General features: G+C 44.3%; 1 protein-coding gene across 8 annotated transcripts in view; it reads left to right on the plus strand.

Moving 5' to 3' along the window:
• Window positions 1-17,335, plus strand: part of PLEKHM3 (pleckstrin homology domain containing M3) — a 186,809-nt gene that overhangs the window by 100,362 nt on the left and 69,112 nt on the right. For 7 of the 8 annotated variants that reach the window (XM_067740816.1, XM_067740817.1, XM_067740818.1 and 4 more), the window contains exon 6: window positions 544-607. In XM_067740816.1, the coding sequence (XP_067596917.1) occupies window positions 544-607 (64 nt within the window). Of the gene's footprint in view, window positions 1-543; window positions 608-3,011; window positions 3,060-17,335 lie in introns of all 8 variants that reach the window. The other variant, XM_067740820.1, reaches the window with a different exon arrangement.

Consider the following 17,335-nt stretch of genomic DNA (forward strand, 5'->3'; position numbering starts at 1 on the left):
AGGATAGCTCACTAAGTGGTGTTTGGCACTGCCATCTCCCTTAATGAAAGCCATAGGAGCCTCCAGGCAAAGACACCCAGGTTGCCCCCCCAACTGATTTTCTCAACTCTAAAATCTATTCATCTAGACATAGACTAATAGAGCTGGAAAGAGATTTAAGACACCAAGTTCAGTAACCTTCATTAACCAATGAAGGATCTGAAGCTAGGTGGGTTTTAAGACTTCCCTGAGATGACACAGTTTGTTAGGGACGCAGCTGGTACAGGAAACCTGGCACTCTGGTCCTCAGGCCTGGACCATTGCACTGTGCTCCTAGCACCCTGGACTACATCAGAAATCAAAGACCACACCCTTACTCCGTTTTTGGTATTTGTGTTAGAAAGAAAAGTATCTGGAAAAAGGTATTATTACAGGTTTCTCAGAGGATGTGGGGAGGAAGAGTATTAGGTGGAAAGGGATTCTTGAATGAGACTTGGAAACTTCTCAGAAAAAGTGTGTTTTGTGGCAACACCACAATTTATCTGTGTTTCTGTCTGTTTTCAGAATTTTCCCCAGAGAATACCTCCTTCAGCAGATCCACCTGTATTCCCTCGCTGATCTGCAGCAGGTAAGCACTTAGAGGGGCCATTTCATTTCTGTTTTCTCCCTGGGAAAATGTTTTTGTTGATTATGGCTTTGGCACTGAATTCTGCCCTCATTGGAGTAGTTTTATTCACAAGCCCTAATAATCAATTATTTTCTGTTCAGAATGAGAAAAGAAAACTTAGTATAAAAAGATATTCTAGGACAATAAGAAATGCTGGCAAGGATATAGAGAAACTGGAGCTCCCATACACTGCTAGGAATGGAAAGTGGTGCGGCCACTTAGGGAAATAGTTCGGCAGTCCCTCAAAAAGTTAAACGTAGAATTACCCTGTGACCCAGCAATTCCACTGCTAGGCATATACCCTAGAGGGTTGAAAACATATGTCCACATAAACACTTGTACAGGAATGTTCAAAGCAGCATTATTCATAACAGCTAAAGAGTGGCAACAACCCAAATGTTCATCAGCTAATGAATGGATAAACAAAATGTCATATATCCACGCAGTGGAATAGTATTCGGCCATAAAAAGGAGTGAAGTACTGATACATGCTACAGCACGGATGAACCTTAAGAACAGCACGTTGAAAGAAGCCAGACAGAAATGAATACCTATTTTATGATTCTTATTTTATGTGGACTTCTCTTAGGATGTCCGAAATAGGCCAATCCATAGAGACAAAGTAGGTGAGTGGTTGCCAGGGCCTGGGGAGAGCCGGGCGTGAGGAGTGGCTGCTGATGGTGTGCGGTTTCCTTTGGGGCTGATGAAGGTGTTCTGGAATTAGTGGTGATGGTTGCACAACTTTGAAACTATACTAAAAGCAGCCAGTGAATTGTATACTTTAAAAGAGTCAATTTTATGGTATGTGAATTATATCAACAAAAAAAGTTGTACAAGGGAAAAAAAGATATAAAAGGCAATGAATATATTAAACTCTTTGACTTGTGCTCACGTCAAACAGTTGGATGACGCTAAATTTTAGTAAAACACAACAGAGCATGTAAGAGTCAAAATCATCTTCTTATACATTTATTTGTGTACGTATCTCCTTTTAATGACTGACCAGGTTAGCAGCCGGGAAGAAAACCAACATTTTGTCTGTTCAACCCAAAATTCTGAATATGTTAAGCTTTGGTTAATCATTTAAATCAACAGCTCACTCCCTAAGAAGCTTTCAGACACTACATGAAAGCATTGCTTTCTTTTCCATATATTGTGGATTCTTTCAAGAGTCAATGACCAAAAAAAAAAAAAAAAATTGTGACAACTTTCAGAACATCTCAAACTGCTGTGATTCGGTTCTTTTGTTTCTTGCTGTTTTGTCCAGAAGAAATGAGGTCAACTTAATCTGTGTTCAGATCCTTCACTCATTTTTCAAGACTTAAAAAATAAGTAAAACCTTGAAAAGTAATTTAAACTAAGAGTTTTGTGTTCTCTTTATCCCACCAGAAGTAGGCAGGTTATTTTAAAAGGTAGAAATAGTTCTAGAGCATTTTAGTTGGAGAGGGTGAGAGAATACTAGGGTTTTAATTTCCACTTGTACATCCAGTTTAAACCTATTTGCACATATCAGCTCCTTCCCCTCCTTCAGTCTTGCTGTCCTTTACTACGTAATCAGGCACCAGTGATCTGCTGACTGGAGTGGAAAGAGATACAGTTTTAATTATGATTGCCCAGTGGTGTTCAAGGGGAAGAATCAGATACAAGACCCAGTTTACATTTATATATTTTCTAGGACTCTACCTGATCTTAGTATCTGAGGACCGAGACTCTTATCACTGGAGAAGTATGTTTAAAGGCACCAGTGACATCTTCTTGTAAAGGTGGTTTAAAATAGAATGGGTGGGCCCCAAAGTGAGTACTTTTTGAGCAAGCCTTTCAAAAATGAGTTTTGATACCAGATGAAGAGAAAGAATCAGTAATTCCATATTCATTTTACGGTGTCAAAGTAGTGTAGCTATTTGGCATAATAAAGCCTTCTTTTTTAAAGCTTTCCTATACCCTGCTGTCTTTTTTTCTTTTCTTTTTTTTTCCTCCATTGTAATAATCAAACCATACATGCCGAGCAGCTTACCTAAATCAGTGGCACCAGTATTCTTGGTGGGCCATCAGCCTCGGAGCCCCATAAGCAGCTTAATCAGTTTTCAGCCTCCATAGTAAAGCGATAGAGGCAATCAACAGCTTATCAAACTCCCTGTGGGCGGGGGCAGCCAGAGCTCCCTTCATCCATTTACTCCACAGTTCACTCTAACCTGGTTCTTTGTGCCTGGATTTAAGATCCCCAAACCTATCGTATTTAGAGGAAGTTTAATTCAATTATTTTTTTCTGCCTGAGGTGGGTTAAATTGGATTTAGCTTTTGATCTGTCTACATCTAGGCTATCAGTACTGAAGGGCACCTCTGCCCCATCTTCCCTTGGTTTCAGAGTAAATTTCTGGCGTGTTTTCTGGATCGGAACTGTTCTTGCAAATAGGTAAGAAAAGGTAACACAAGAAGGGGGAAAAATACTATTGCTTTGTGACAGAGCGTGTCAGGGGTAGCAGGAAACCCAGCCTGACTGACCCAGCTCCCAGCCCCAGCTCGGCCTGTACCATTTCAGCCTCTGTCTGGGGTCTGCATCACCCTGTTTCAAGTCAGCTTCAGGAGTTTCAGAGCAAGTTGTTTCTCCCATTTGATTCCCATCCTTACTCCTAAAATAAAGGTCTCTATAAAAGCATCTCTTCTATCATATGAAATAACTATAGCAGAATGAATTTCAGTTTATAACTTTTGCAGGGAAGAGGAAGAAACTCAACCAAGTAACTGAAGAATTAATCTCAAATAATGGCAATATGAATATCCTTCCTAAAGGCCTAGGTTCCTTTCTACAAGTTTCTCTCAAGTGAATTTGAGTTTTCCCATTAGCTTTTATTTAAAAAACAAAATGTAGATATCTTCCTCTCCAGAAAGAAAAAAAAGGTAAAAATTTAATAAACATGGTAAAAGGGGATTTATAATTTAAGTAAATATACAATAATCTTAAAATAATGTAGTAAACAAAACACTAATACCACCCAATTAAAGATGCTGAAAGAATTCTGGTAGCAAAAAATGTGCAACCTTTTTCTGTCTCTGTTTTCATTTTTATAAGTAACAATCCCAAAAGTTTCAGCAGGTAGACTCAATTCAACAAATTGGCAGAAGATTTCAAACTCCCTTAATGCCTCTGAAATGACATTCAAGACAGTTTTTCCTCCTCTTCTTAGTATTTGAATTCACTGGCCTCTTTGCACGCACTCTCTCTACTTTTGTACACTTGGACCTGGGAAATAAATAGCACCCACTGACACTGCTTAGCAAAGGGGACTCCCTCTAGTTGTTCTGGGAGCTGTAGTCACCTGCCCACTGGCCAGTGAGTGCTCAGCGTTGCCAATTATTGGCAACATTTGTAGCTTATGCCGGTGCAGAGTCCCTAATTGTCTTTTTTTTTTCTTTTGGCTGTGTTGGGTCTTCGTTGCTGCATGCAGTCTTTCTCTAGTTGCAGCAAGCGGGGGCTACTCTTCATTGCGCTGCATGGGCTTCTCATTGCGGTGGCTTCTCTTGTTGTGGAGCATGGGCTCTAGGCGCGCGGGCTTCAGTAGTTGTGGCTCGTGGGCTCAGTAGTTGTGACTCGCGGGCTCTAGAGTGTAGGCTCAGTAGTTGTGGCGCACAGGCTTAGTTGCTCCGCGGCATGTGGGATCTTCCCGGACCAGGGCTCAAACCCATGTCCCCTGCATTGGCAGGCGGATTCTTAACCACTGCGCCCCCAGGGAAGCCCCTAACTGTCTTTTTATTTCACCAGTAAATAAGTTGCTCACTGGGTTTTCCTAGCACAGGCAAAGGTAGTAGTTGACCCCCACACAGTCATTACCTAATCAGTGGCGGCATTTTAACATGTAAGACAGAGCAAGTATCAATACTTCTCCTGTCCTAGTAGCAGGACCAAGGAAGGGCGAAGAAGATGGGGGCAGAGACTCTCCAAATCCCGGGAGCTGGGTGGGGGGGTTGAGGAGGGCACACCCGTTTGAGTTATTCATTTAAGTTTGGAATTTCAAATGAATTTCTGTTCAGCAAAGTAGATATTGTTAGAAGAACATTCAACCTATGCTCTTTGAATGTAAATCTGACAGAATATACTGGTTTTTTAAAAGGTAAAATCTTATAAACAAACTTTCAGGAGGTTTGAATGCGTGGTGGTGTTTTGAAATGATAGAACAATTCCTCAGAAAGGATTTGGCAGGCAATGGCTAAGCGTATGTGAATGAATGGACTGGTGCTGGTGCGTGTTTTTAATGGGGAAATGGGGCTGCTTTCTAAGAGCTTTTTTCCCACTTGGATACTTTGAGAAGGGAAAGTAGAATAGAATTTATGTTTCGTTATTTTCAGTCTACCCAGCATTATCAGAAATTCAAGGGAAGACTTTACAACAGGAATACAATAAAAAGATATGCTCCAGTGGGACAGCAGAGACAATACTGTAACCCTCAGTGCGTTAGCGTTCTGTGTTAGTTCTCCCCTTTCCCTGTTGAGTGTGCGACAAACCTTCTCCTTACTCAGATCCCTTTGGTGCTTTTAACACTGACAAGAACGTCCCACATCTTATCAGCAGAATACATTAGTGTATGTGAGTTAGCGCTCAAGAGATCCTGGCTGCTATTAAGGAGCAAATCGGAGCCATGGTTTACTGTGTCATTCCTCGGACCGTGTAAGTGATAGGAGGCTTCTTCTGAAGTTCCTTCTACTTGCTGAAAGGAACGGTCAGACTTGACTTCTAAATTGTGGCTACCTGTGCTCTTGTGACAAAAACCTAAAATGTCTATAAATGACTAACTCTTCTGGTGTTACTCACCTTTGGGACGTATGTAAGTTAAGCAGTGAATGATTCTATTTGTACCCGATCCGTGAGAAAGGGTACTGGATGATCCCAGGGGTGGGGCGGTGGGTTAGGGTGGCCCCCTCCTCACCTGCTCCCTCCACCGCTCACCACCGCACCTGCCAACACACACACACACCTCTTGTGGGACCATCTCAGGAGCTGGCTTCCCCATTGTTCACCTTCCCTGGGCCCTGAGTTTTCAAACTAGCCCCTGCCTCCAGGTTAAGGCCATTCGACTCTAGTTAATATGAAACTGAGGCATACCTCATTTTATTGCATTTTATTGCACTTTGCAGATATTGTGTTTTTCACCTATTGAAGGTTCGTGGCAACCCTGCATTGTCAGATAATGGTCAGCAGCTTTTAGAAATAAAGTACTTTTTAATTAAGGCATGTGCTTTTTGTTTGTTTGTTTTGTTTGTTTTTGTTTTTGTGGTAAGCTGGCCTCTCACTGTTGTGGCCTCTCCCATTGCGGAGCAGTGGCCTCTCCTGTTGCAGAGCACAGGCTCCGGACGCGCAGGCTCAGCGGCCATGGCTCACGGGCCCAGCCGCTCCGCGGCATGTGGGATCCTCCTGGACCGGGGCACAAACCCACGTCCCCTGCATTGGCAGGTGGACTCTCAACCACTGCGCCACCAGGGAAGCCCAAGGCATGTACTTATTTTTAGACATAATGCTTGTACACTTAATAGACTGCAGTATAGTGTAAACAATTTTCATATGTACTGGGAAACCAAAAATTCATATGACTCGCTTTATGGTGATATTTGCTTTATCTCAGTGCTCTGGAGCTGAACCCACAGTATGTCTGAGGTATGCCTGTATATTACCTGAGAAGAGTAAATTATTATTTTGGCACAAATTCTTTTGTCTTATTAATAAGTTGAAAGCACAGGATAATCAACTGAGGGGAGATAGATTTCAATAGATAAGTTTTAATTATGAGAAAATGATGGAAGAGTCTGAAATTTGGAGTACTTACTAAGAGATGTGAAGTGGGAAGGGTGCCAGGGGAGAGGACCCATAGCCCTCAAGAGCCTTGAAAAGCGAGGAGCAAATCAGATGCATACTGCCTTTCCAGGGGGCCTAGAACAGTCTGAACTGTTTGTTTTATGCTAAAGCAATGAACATTTATACTAAGCAACTGGGCATGTAAATGTTCAATGAATCAATGGATGGATGGATAAATACACACACATACATACAGTATCCTGAACTCATTCGCACTCTCTTCCTTTAAAAGAAAAGCAAACGAATTAATTTAACATAAGCCCTTAAACAAAATGATATTAGTAATGCTGGAATTGACATATATACGCTAATATGTATAAAATAGATAACTAATGAGAACCTGCTGTGTAGCACAGGGAACTCCACTTCACCGTACAGTAGAAACTAACACAACATTGTAAAACAACTATACCCCGATGAAAAAAAAAATTTTTTAATTTAAAAAAGAGGGAGATGGGGCTTCCCTGGTGGCGCAGTGGTTGAGAGTCCGCCTGCCGATGCAGGGGACACGGGTTCGTGCCCCGGTCCGGGAAGATCCCACATGCCGTGGAGCAGCTGGACCCGTGAGCCATGGCCGCTGAGGCTGCACGTCCGGAGTCTGTGCTCCGCAACGGGAGAGGCCACAACAGTGAGAGGCCCGCGTACCACAAAAAACAAAAACAAAAACAAAAAAAAAAGAGGGAGATGAAAAAACAAACAAAAAAAAGAAATGCTACTTTGTAAAATAATGCACAGAATTCTAAAACCAAATAAAATCTCTGCTTTTTACATATTGGAGCAACAGTGGGTTGTTCAATGTTGCAAACTTTCTGAACATTAAACCTTCTTGAACTGCTAGCTGGCTTTTCAGTTAGCTTTTTCTCTAGTCCCCCACACCCATGGAGTTCAGGAATTGTCATCCTTGTGACCTAAACATTTGTCAGAATTGGCTCCTGAAGAAACAATGCAAATTGGTGGCCCTACCATGAAGATTTTCTAGTGTGTTCTAGCTAGTGAGTACAACCACCAAAAGGTGACGTTCAAGGCATTTCGAGGCCACTTTTTAAAAACATACTTGGCTGAATACTTCTTCGAGGAAGTTCGCGAGTTATTTTCTGTGGCTCTGCCCCACCAAGCAAACACAGAATCAGAGAATGTTATTCTCTGTGGGTGCTATTCACAGAGTCAGCAGACAAAGGCTGAGCCTAAGTGGGCACCCAGCACAGCTGCCCTTTCACCGAAGAAGTAACAGGTGATGACCTTTATTCACACGAGGGCTGACGTCTTTGAATCTGCAGCCCCCAGGGACACAGTGCCTCAGTGCCCACAACCAAGTCACTGGTCCCCAGGCCTCAGGAGCCCAAGGAACTTGTATTCATAGCCTCTCAGCACCCCTGATCCCCACGCCATTGTCCACCCCGGCCTTAGCGGTCAGTTTAACTAATTAGGAGCATTTGGATTTAACCAGCAGAAAAACAAAGCGTGACAGCTCGTCTGTGTTGCTCCATGGCCAGAGCCTGTGTCCCCTGCAGCCGTCACAGCCTTCAGAAGCCCCTGAGCATAATCTGGGACGAGACCAGAATGAGGCCTCCATTAAAACATCACTAAATCTCTGTTAGCAGCTTTCATCAGGGTCGGTGCAGCCAGTGAATGAGTTAGGAAAGAGGACCGTAAGTCATTCGGGGAACAAATCATTCCTTTTAAATAAGGGGGGTTTTAAACAGTGAATGTGGGTGTTTCAGGGTGAAGTGAAGGGACCGAAAGTTGCTCTTTGAAGGACTGGCAGGTTGGCAGCAGGGCAAATGGAAAGTCACTGTTGTCAGGAGAGCAGGTGGGAACAGTTCCTGCCTCACGGTGTTTCAGATCCCGGGGGAAGGGGAGAGGGAGAAGTGACAAGTACCAGGACTGGAGCCTGGGTCTTCTGACTCCTTCCCTGAGGCATTCAGTCCTCGGAGGCCTGCCGATCATGACTGCTGGCGTTTTGGTGATGGGGCCGATTAGCCGAGTGGGTTAATACAGATGATTAACAAGGTGGTAGCGCAGATTGTTCCTTGTGCCAGCTGGTTAGCCTTTGCCCAGAGAAAACTTTGCCTGCCTGCAGATCCAGGCCCCACCCCTGACTACAACCACACACTCAGCCCACAGATGCGGTGAAGGACTGGGGAAGGCCGACGGGGGCTGCGGCAGGAAACGTGGCTAGCCAAGGGCACAGTTCTTGCTCCTGTTGGGAAACGAGGTCAGAAAGATGACCTTGGGTGCTGAGTGTTGGATGGAGAGGCTTGTGGTCCAGGTGAGAACGAGCTCAGAGATAAGGAGTCCAGAAGCCAACCGTGAGCCCCTCGAGTATAAACAGCCTGCTAGTAGATGAAGATGCAACTATACCCCTGGATGGTGCTCGGTCAGCACTGAGATCATTTTCCCGGAGTCCACATTCCTGGCCCCCATGTCTACTTTGGCTTCCAGCCATCTGGGTTTTGTTGTTGATTTGGAGTTTGTGTTGTTGTTTCCCACGTATTAAAAAGCATTGTAATACTGACTAGGTGAGGGCCTGGTTTCAAAGACAGTTTACTTAAAGATAGAAAGTAAGGTTAGTGTCACTCTTACTAAAGGTGGAATTGCACTCTTCCCCCTGCCTGACCCCTCAGCCTGCCACCTCACACATAAATATCTTTTGATCCAAACCCTTTCTTGCCCCCTCCTGGTGACTCAAAACTAACCCATCATGTGATCAGAGAAACAAATGCCTACCATACCTTTGGTTGGTTAGTGGGGCATGGTTCTGTGTATTAGTTATCTAGTGCTGTGTAACAAATTACCCCACAACTTAGTAACCTAAAACGAAAGTAGACATTTACTGCCTCCCATGATTTCTGTGGGTCAGGGAATTCAGGAGCAGTTTAGTTGGGCAGTGTGGGTACAGAATCTGTCAGGAGGCTGCAGTCCTGATGTTGGTTGGTCAGGACTGCATCATCTGAAGAAGCCTTGACTGGCTAGAGCATCTGCTTCCAAGGTGGGTTACTCCCCCAGCTGGCAAGTTGGTGCTGATTGCTGGTGGGAGGCCTCTGCTCCTCCCCACAAGGGCCTTTCCACGAGCTGCTTAATGAGTGTCCTCATGAGATGCTGGCTGGCTTGTGAGTGACCTGGGAGAATCAAAGCCACGTGACCTCTCCTTGGAAGTCAGCATCACTTCCACGTTCTGTTCACTTGAAATAATCACTAAGTCAGGCCCACGTTTCTGGGGCGAATTAGACTCTACTTTCTGAAAGGAGGCATGTCAAAGAATGTGTGAACATATTTTAAAACCACCATGTTTTGTAATAGCATGTTGTTTTTGTATACTGTGTTACTACCTTTTTAATACCCACTTTATAGGCAAGAAAACAGATTTAGAAAAATTAGCTGGCGTACCAAAGCTGCACAGCTTCTGCTCAGTGACTGAACCAAGACTGAAGCCGAGGTTTTCTGACTCCTTATCCAGTGTTCTTTCTGCTGTACCCTGAGTGTATGCGTATAAAAAAAAGGCAGCCTCTTGGGTAATGGCATCTCATACTTGCCATTTTTATGGCACAGAGATATAAAGGGGAAAAAAATATTTCCGAAAAGCTCAAGAGGAGAAATACATGAAGTCAGTTACAATTCTTGTAGTTATTTCCTATATACAGTGTGAGAAACATAAGGAAGCAAAAACCCCCTTATCATACGTGATACAGTCACAGGGAATAGCCTTGGGCCCCAGAAAGGTGTTTAGGTACTTTTCTCTCACATTTCTTTTATTGCCCTGGTCAAACTTCCCTCATGCCACCAACAGCCAGCATGAAAGGGGCCCCAGGAGTCCTTCTGATTCTTCCTTTCTATTTGGTTCAATTCAGTAAATGCGTGTTGACTGTGCCAGGCACTGTGCAACAGAGGAGGCAAAGGTGAGTAAGTCACAGTCCCTTCCCTGCCTGAGCTCACAGTCTAGGGAGGGAGGCACACAAGCATTTTTTTTTTTTAAGTCAGGGGGAGTTGAACTCAGGGTACTCAGGAAACACATCCAACCCAGTGTGGAAGATGATATTTCACAAAGATATCCACAACAGTATCTCCCATCCCACATTCCCTTCTTATGCTGAGACTTTGACATTCTTCCTATTGAGAAGTAGCATCTTTTTTTTCTGAATTTGGGTGGGCCTGTGACCATGGAAGTGATGCTATGTGACTTCTAAGGCTAGGTCATAAAAAGTGATACAGCTTCAACCTGCCACTCTTTGGGAATGCTCACTCTTGTAAACCAGCTACCATGTTTTAAGGAAGCCCATACTAGCCCGTGCAGAGACCCCACAGAGAGAGGCCACATATAGTCATTCCAGATGACAGCCATCATCAACCGCCAGACATGTGAGTAAAGATACCGCCAAATGACTCCCCACCTAGACTTCAAGTCTTTCCAGCAGAGGCTACGATGAGACTGCAGATACCATGGAGGAGAGACAAGCCGTCTCTACCGTGTCCTGTCTGAAATCCTGACCTACAGAATCTGAACATATTGACTGTTTTACACCACTAGGTTTGGGGGTAATTTGTTTTATAGCAATAGTAACTGGAACGCCCAGTAACCTGGCTGTCAGGGAAGGCTTCCGACTGGCTGTGATTCTAGATTAAGAGGTGAGGCTCTATAGGCATGAGCTAGGCAGAGGGCAATCGGATGAGGACTTCCAGGCCTTGGTAGCTTCAGACCCCTCAGTGACCTTAACCCACGGTGTTTCTGGAATGGAGGCAAGCAGGAGAAAACTCTCATTGCTGACTTGGACATTTCTGAAGAGTAATTTTCATTACTGATTTTGACAGTTCTGTCTGCATGCTTCAAGATTTTGATAGCTTGTCTCAAAACATTCATGGTATAAGTATGATGGTATCACATCACTTTCCTCAGAAATGAAAGAGTCTGTGATGTGCCTAAAGCAGCAAAGAGTGTAGAGTTTAGAATCTTTCCATCCCACCTGCACATCTGAAGCATGAGCCCAGTTCTCTATCAAGAGAACTGCCTAGGTGTTCTCTCTATTCATTTATTCATTCAGCAAATATTTATTTAGCACATACTACATGCCCGGAGCCATGCCGGCCCTGAATTTGAGAGGGCTCATTTTCTCAGAAAAGGACTAGTGTTTCTTGATGGTTATGGTCAAAGCCCTGTGTTCTGCCTGGGTGCCAAGAATTAGTAGAGGCTACCTATAATTCTGCTGCAACCTAGTGACATCCGGTGGGATTTTACCCCTTGATGTCTCATGCCAGCCATTCTCACATTTGTGGTTGGTCTACAAGGGGCCAGAGGCATTATAAGAAGGCTCTGTCTAGTCAGGTGTCGAGGGCTGATGAGGTTTCTAGCACTTTCAAAGTTCATTCGCTTGGCCATCATTAAAAAGTCTACAGATAACAAATGCTGGAGGGAGTGTGGAGAAAAGAGAAGCCTCCTACACTGTTGGTGGGAATGTAAATTGGTGCAGCTACTATGGAAAACAGTGTGGAGGTTCCTCAGAAAACTAAAAATAGAATCACCATATGATCCAGCAATCCCACTCCTGAGCATATATCCAGACAAAACTAAAATTTGAAAAGATACATGCACCCCTATGTTCATAACAGCACTATTTACCATAGTCAAGACATGTGGAACCTAAAATAGGACACCAGTGAACATAGCTACAAAACAGAAACAGGCTCACAGACATAGAGAACAGACTTGTGGTTGCCAAGCGGGAGTGGGGAGGGGTGGGAAGGATCGGGCGTTTGGGATTAGCAGACACAAGCTATTACATAAAGAATGGGTAACCAACAAGGTCCTACTGTAGAGCACAGGGAACTATATTCAATATCCTTTGATAAACCATAATGGAAACGAATATGAAAAAGAATATATATATATATGTATAACTGAGTCACTTTGCTGTACAGCAGAAATTAACACAACATTGTAAATCAACTATACTTCAATAAAATTAAAAAAAGAGAGAGACAAAGTTCATTCGCCTGATGCTCTAGAGATGGAGCCAGGAAGCATGGCAGCCTCACAGGACTGCATTAGCTCGTGTATCTTAGCGAGAACTGTTGGCTGCATGTGCTAGTGGCCTGCAATTCCATCTACATTTGGAACTTGCTGCTTTTCAATAATTATCACCCCCATCTTTCTGAGGAAAAATTTTAAGGTTGACGGGGGCAGCTTTTCACATTGTTCTTTGTTTTTTATTTTAATTTCTGGCTAACTTCTAGTAAACCATCAACATACTTGCTTCTGGAATTTTAAACAAGATTCAGTCTCATTTGTGACAGCAGGAAAGATCTTTATAGCACAATAAATAAAGAAAAGGTGTAGGGTGCCTCGGTCATTCAAAAAGCTATTGAAGCATTAATAAGCCTGGACTTCCGTAGCTGGGGAGCTGGTTTCTGTCACTCAGAAGCTCGCTCTGTTCCAGAGAGCTAGTCACTCACTTATTCATCCATAAGGAGAAAGTGATCAATGTCTGTTATGTACCAGACACTTACCATGCCAAGTGCAGGGACAGGAGAGAAAAGGCACAGCACCTGCCCTCTGGGAACACCAGCTCTCCAAGTTCTGTCCTGGTACACCAGCCTAACCAAGCCAGTTCACATTTTAGAGGAGGGAAATATGGCTTCAGAACAGGGTTTTGTTGACTCTGATTCCTGCAGAGGCCAGGAAAGTGGCGCCCGTGCCCAAAGCAGGCCTGAGGTGAGACTTCAGGCCATGATGAGAAGCCGGAGAGAGCATCCGCCTCTGAAGGGGACAGCTGGTACTCAAAGCCCCAGAGCTGTCATCCCTTCCCCTTTTCCAAGAGAAGCCGGAAATTCGTATTTTTATGTGAAATTTCTCAATATTTAAACACTCTGCAGGCCAAACAAAACACAGCTACTGGTTTTGACCTCTGCTTTATAAAAGAGAATGCCTGCTTTTGTTCCGTCAAACTAATGAATGCTCAATTACGGGAAGGAATTTGGAGGTTAGTGTTAGATTGTGTTCCTCAAAAGGCTGCAGACCCCATTCCGAACCCTTGAGATGCTAACTGACAGACTTGCACAGGCTGACAGCTAGGCTCTGAAAGTGGACACACACAAGGAAACAGGCAAGCTATTCCAGGTCACTTTGCAAGGTCAGGGCAGTAATGCAAACATTCGGAAGGCTGAAGACAAAGGTCAGGTGGCAGCAAGGAAGCCCTACATTTCCTCAAGCTATTGGTTAATAAATCATATTCAAAAGGTATCACCAGATTCTCCCTCCCTGTCACTGCTTTGTGAGGTGGAAAATTAAATAGAAATCAAAACTAAGATGGCTGTCAGGAGCTTTTAGGAGACCAGCAGGCCAGTGTGAGGCCAACATGGGATGAAGTTTCTGCCTGGAGCAAAGGTCTCCAAAGGGGTGATGACACCCGACCTTGGGCATTGCAGAGGGGCTGAACGGTGCAGTGGTTATGCACTGAAACCTTGGAGACTGGCTGCCCACATTCAGATGCTCACCCTAGACTCACTAGGTGACCTTGGGCAAGTCACTTCACTTGGTGCCTCGAGAAGCACTTCATTTCTGAAGTGGGGATAATAATAGTACCTGCCCCAAAATGTGTTTATGAGGCTTAGAAGAGTTAGCATGTATGACACTTAGAACTCTGCTTAACACGTAAGGCTTAGGAGATAGGAGCTGTACCAGTGGTACAAGTACTGGTATAGTGTTGCTAGGAGATGTGGACTTTTATAAATGGCTCCCTGTAGCTTTCTTCAGTGGCACCAAGACTCTGCATCTGTGGACACTAGACTGCAGTTATCACCACAGAAGTAATGCTGGCTACACCCCAGTTCTGCCTCTCAGATTCTGCAAGGGTGTCTAGACCACAGGATCCTGCTGCAGCAACAGTTGCACAGTCACCATACGGAACAGCACCTTGACAGGGAAAGCTTCCTCCTGCCTCCAGGGTGCTCCTAGACCAGACGTCCCCAGTGACCCCACAGGGGAATTGCACCTCGAGAGCCCCCTGCCCCACACCTTCTCCCCCGGCAACAAGATCTCCCTAGGGCTCTGCTAGAACAAGTCAGGTATTACCCTCCCAGCCTCGCCACCTTTGTTAGTCTTGCTGAGAGACCTTCAGAGCTTGAACCAGAAGGTGGGTTTTGGCTTCCAAGTAAAGGTAGGCACATTCGGCACCTGCCTCTGAAGAATGCATGCCCTTTTGGTGGGCTGCGCACAGATGTCTTTTCAGTTTTAACAAAAAGCATTCTGTAAGTTTTATAGAACCATAGAATACCTATTTTGTGTGCTAAAAAAAAATACTAAGTCCACGCTATTTCTGCAACTATAAAAGGGAGGAGCTTCCCAGACTGAAATGTTGGCAGAAACAAAGAGAACCCATGTTCCTTCCCACCTGCAATTATAATTTTACTAGCTTGTAAAGCACACACAGATTTGCAGTACATTCTTCCCTTGCAGTTGGGGAGAGGCCCTGCTGCGAGTGTAATTGGCTTTCTAGCTTCCTTTAATGTTGAGGTGGAAGGGAGCTGGACTGAAGGGCCTTTACTCTTAGAATTAACTGATGTTGAATTGTGTTAAAATCCCACGCGTCTCCCTGAATCCATGTGTTCCATTAAGTCTTCGTCAGGAGTGGAAACACAGCTTACCTCTGAAAATATCTCCATCCCTATCACTTCTCACAGCTTATAAAAGCCAAGTTTCTTTTTTTAAAAAAAAAACAACAATGCATTTTTAACTTAACCCTCATAGGGATTATTCTCAACCCTGTTAACCCGTGTGGTTAAAGCTATATGGCATCTTTATTTTTTTAATTTATTTTATTTTTGGCTACGTTGGGTCTTTGTTGCCGTGCACGGGCTTTCTCTATTTGCAGCGAGCGGGGGCTACTCTTCTTTTTGGTGCGCGGGTTTCTCATTGCAGTGGCTTCTCTTGTTGCGGAGCACCGGCTCTAAGTGCCAGGGGCTTCAGTAGTTGCCGTACACGGCTCAGTAGTTGTGGCTCGTGGCTCTAGAGCTCAGGCTCCGTAGTTGTGGCGCACAGGCTTAGTTGCTCCACAGCATGTGGGATCTTCCCGGACCAGGGCTCGAACCCGTGTCCCCTGCATTGGCAGGTGGATTCTTAACCACTGAGCCACCAGGGAAGCCTATATGGCATCTTTAAATGACAATTTCATACGGTATATCCAACTTTGGACCACTTTCTTCTCTGGCTTTGGCTCCTCTGTTCCCAAGAGGAGAATCACAAGTGCATTTGGATAAAAACTGCCTTTATCACCTCACTTCTTGGGTCCTGAGTTTCCTCATTTGTGATGTGAAAAGGTTGAATTAAGCAATTTTTAAAGCCCTTTCTAGCTCTAGGACTCTGGTTCCATGATTATAGAATCCTTGAGAAGCGATTAAGTTGTGGAAGCCACTCTACCTGTATCTACTTTCTGGGGTTTCCCAGCCAGTTTGCATAAAGCAGCCAAGCTCTGGGCACAGCCAGGAACCTGGGAGGAGAGCCAGATCTTAGCCCCTTCAGTTCTAAGTGACAAATGCAAGATTTCCATTTGCCAAAGGTCAGCTGGTATTTCAACTTGTCATTAAATAGAACTTTGAAACGTTTTCACAAATACAACCTAAAAGACAGCTTACAAAAACAAGTCAAATATTACTGATTTCCTATATTCCTTAAACACAAATTGTCTTTGTAATACCTTACACTCCAGTGGCAGTTCGAAACAATGCCCAGCACACAAAAGTTGGCCAATAAAAACATGCGGAAGAGAATATGCCATTTAGTGAGTTTGTTACTAAGACGGGCAGCGTCACTCAGGTTATCTGGTGAACGGTGGGTTGATTTTCTCGGTGCTAACAGCAGAGATCCCACTGCAGCTCAGACAATAAAAGGATAGAGCAGGGCTTCCCTGGTGGTGCAGTGGTTAAGACTCCATGCTCCCAATGCAGGGGGCCCGGGTTCGATCCCTGATCAGGGAACTTGATCCCTCATGCATGCAGCAACTAAGTGTTCATAAGCTGCAACTGAGGAGCTGGTGAGCCGCAACTAAGGAGCCCACCTGCCGCAACTAAGACCCAGCGCAACCAAATAAATAAATAAATATTAAAAAAAAAAAAAAGTTGGGGCATTAATAATGGAAGGTGTAGACCTGATGAGAAAAGGAAATCCAGGGAAGGATACTGTGAATGGATTCTTGGCTGGAGGAGAGGTCAAGGGTGCAGAGAAAGTCTAGGCAATGGTGGGTAATAAAACTGCTGATTGGAGTTTCACCTTTTTCTCCTTTCTCTGCCTACTGCCTGCTGGGAGTAGGGACTCATCATCCTACAGGCAGGTAGAAGGGGCTAGAAAGGGCCAGGATTCTCAGCCTGCGGGCTTCACCCCCGGAGTGGTTAAGGCACAGTCTCACTGAAGGCCAGGGGCCTGCTCACTCCACTCTCATGTCATAGCACTTAGTCAAGGAGAAAGAGAAAGGAACATTCAGGAAACCTACTACCCAAGGTAACAATAGCAGTCTATCCCTTACCAAGTCACATCCTATCTCTGGCACTTAAAATCTTGTCTGTAAGATGAGAAGGTTGTACTAATAATTAGATTAACAATGGCTACTTTTTATTATATGCTCAAGAAATGTTAGTTACTTGTATTATTGAGTGCTTACTTTAGGCCAGATCTTGTTTGAAATCTACGTGGATTATCTCATTTAATCCTCACAACAGCCCTAAAAGACGGGACAATTATCATCCACCTTTTGCCAGTGGAATGAACTTGCCCAAAGTCATCTAGCTAAAGTGGAGGAGCCAGGACCCAGGCTCTCCTGTTCTAGCACGTACTCTTTTGCTTTTTCAATTTTGTATGAAAT

This window comes from Pseudorca crassidens, chromosome 6 (genome assembly GCF_039906515.1).
Source record: "Pseudorca crassidens isolate mPseCra1 chromosome 6, mPseCra1.hap1, whole genome shotgun sequence".
Classification (NCBI taxonomy): Eukaryota; Metazoa; Chordata; class Mammalia; order Artiodactyla; family Delphinidae; genus Pseudorca; species Pseudorca crassidens.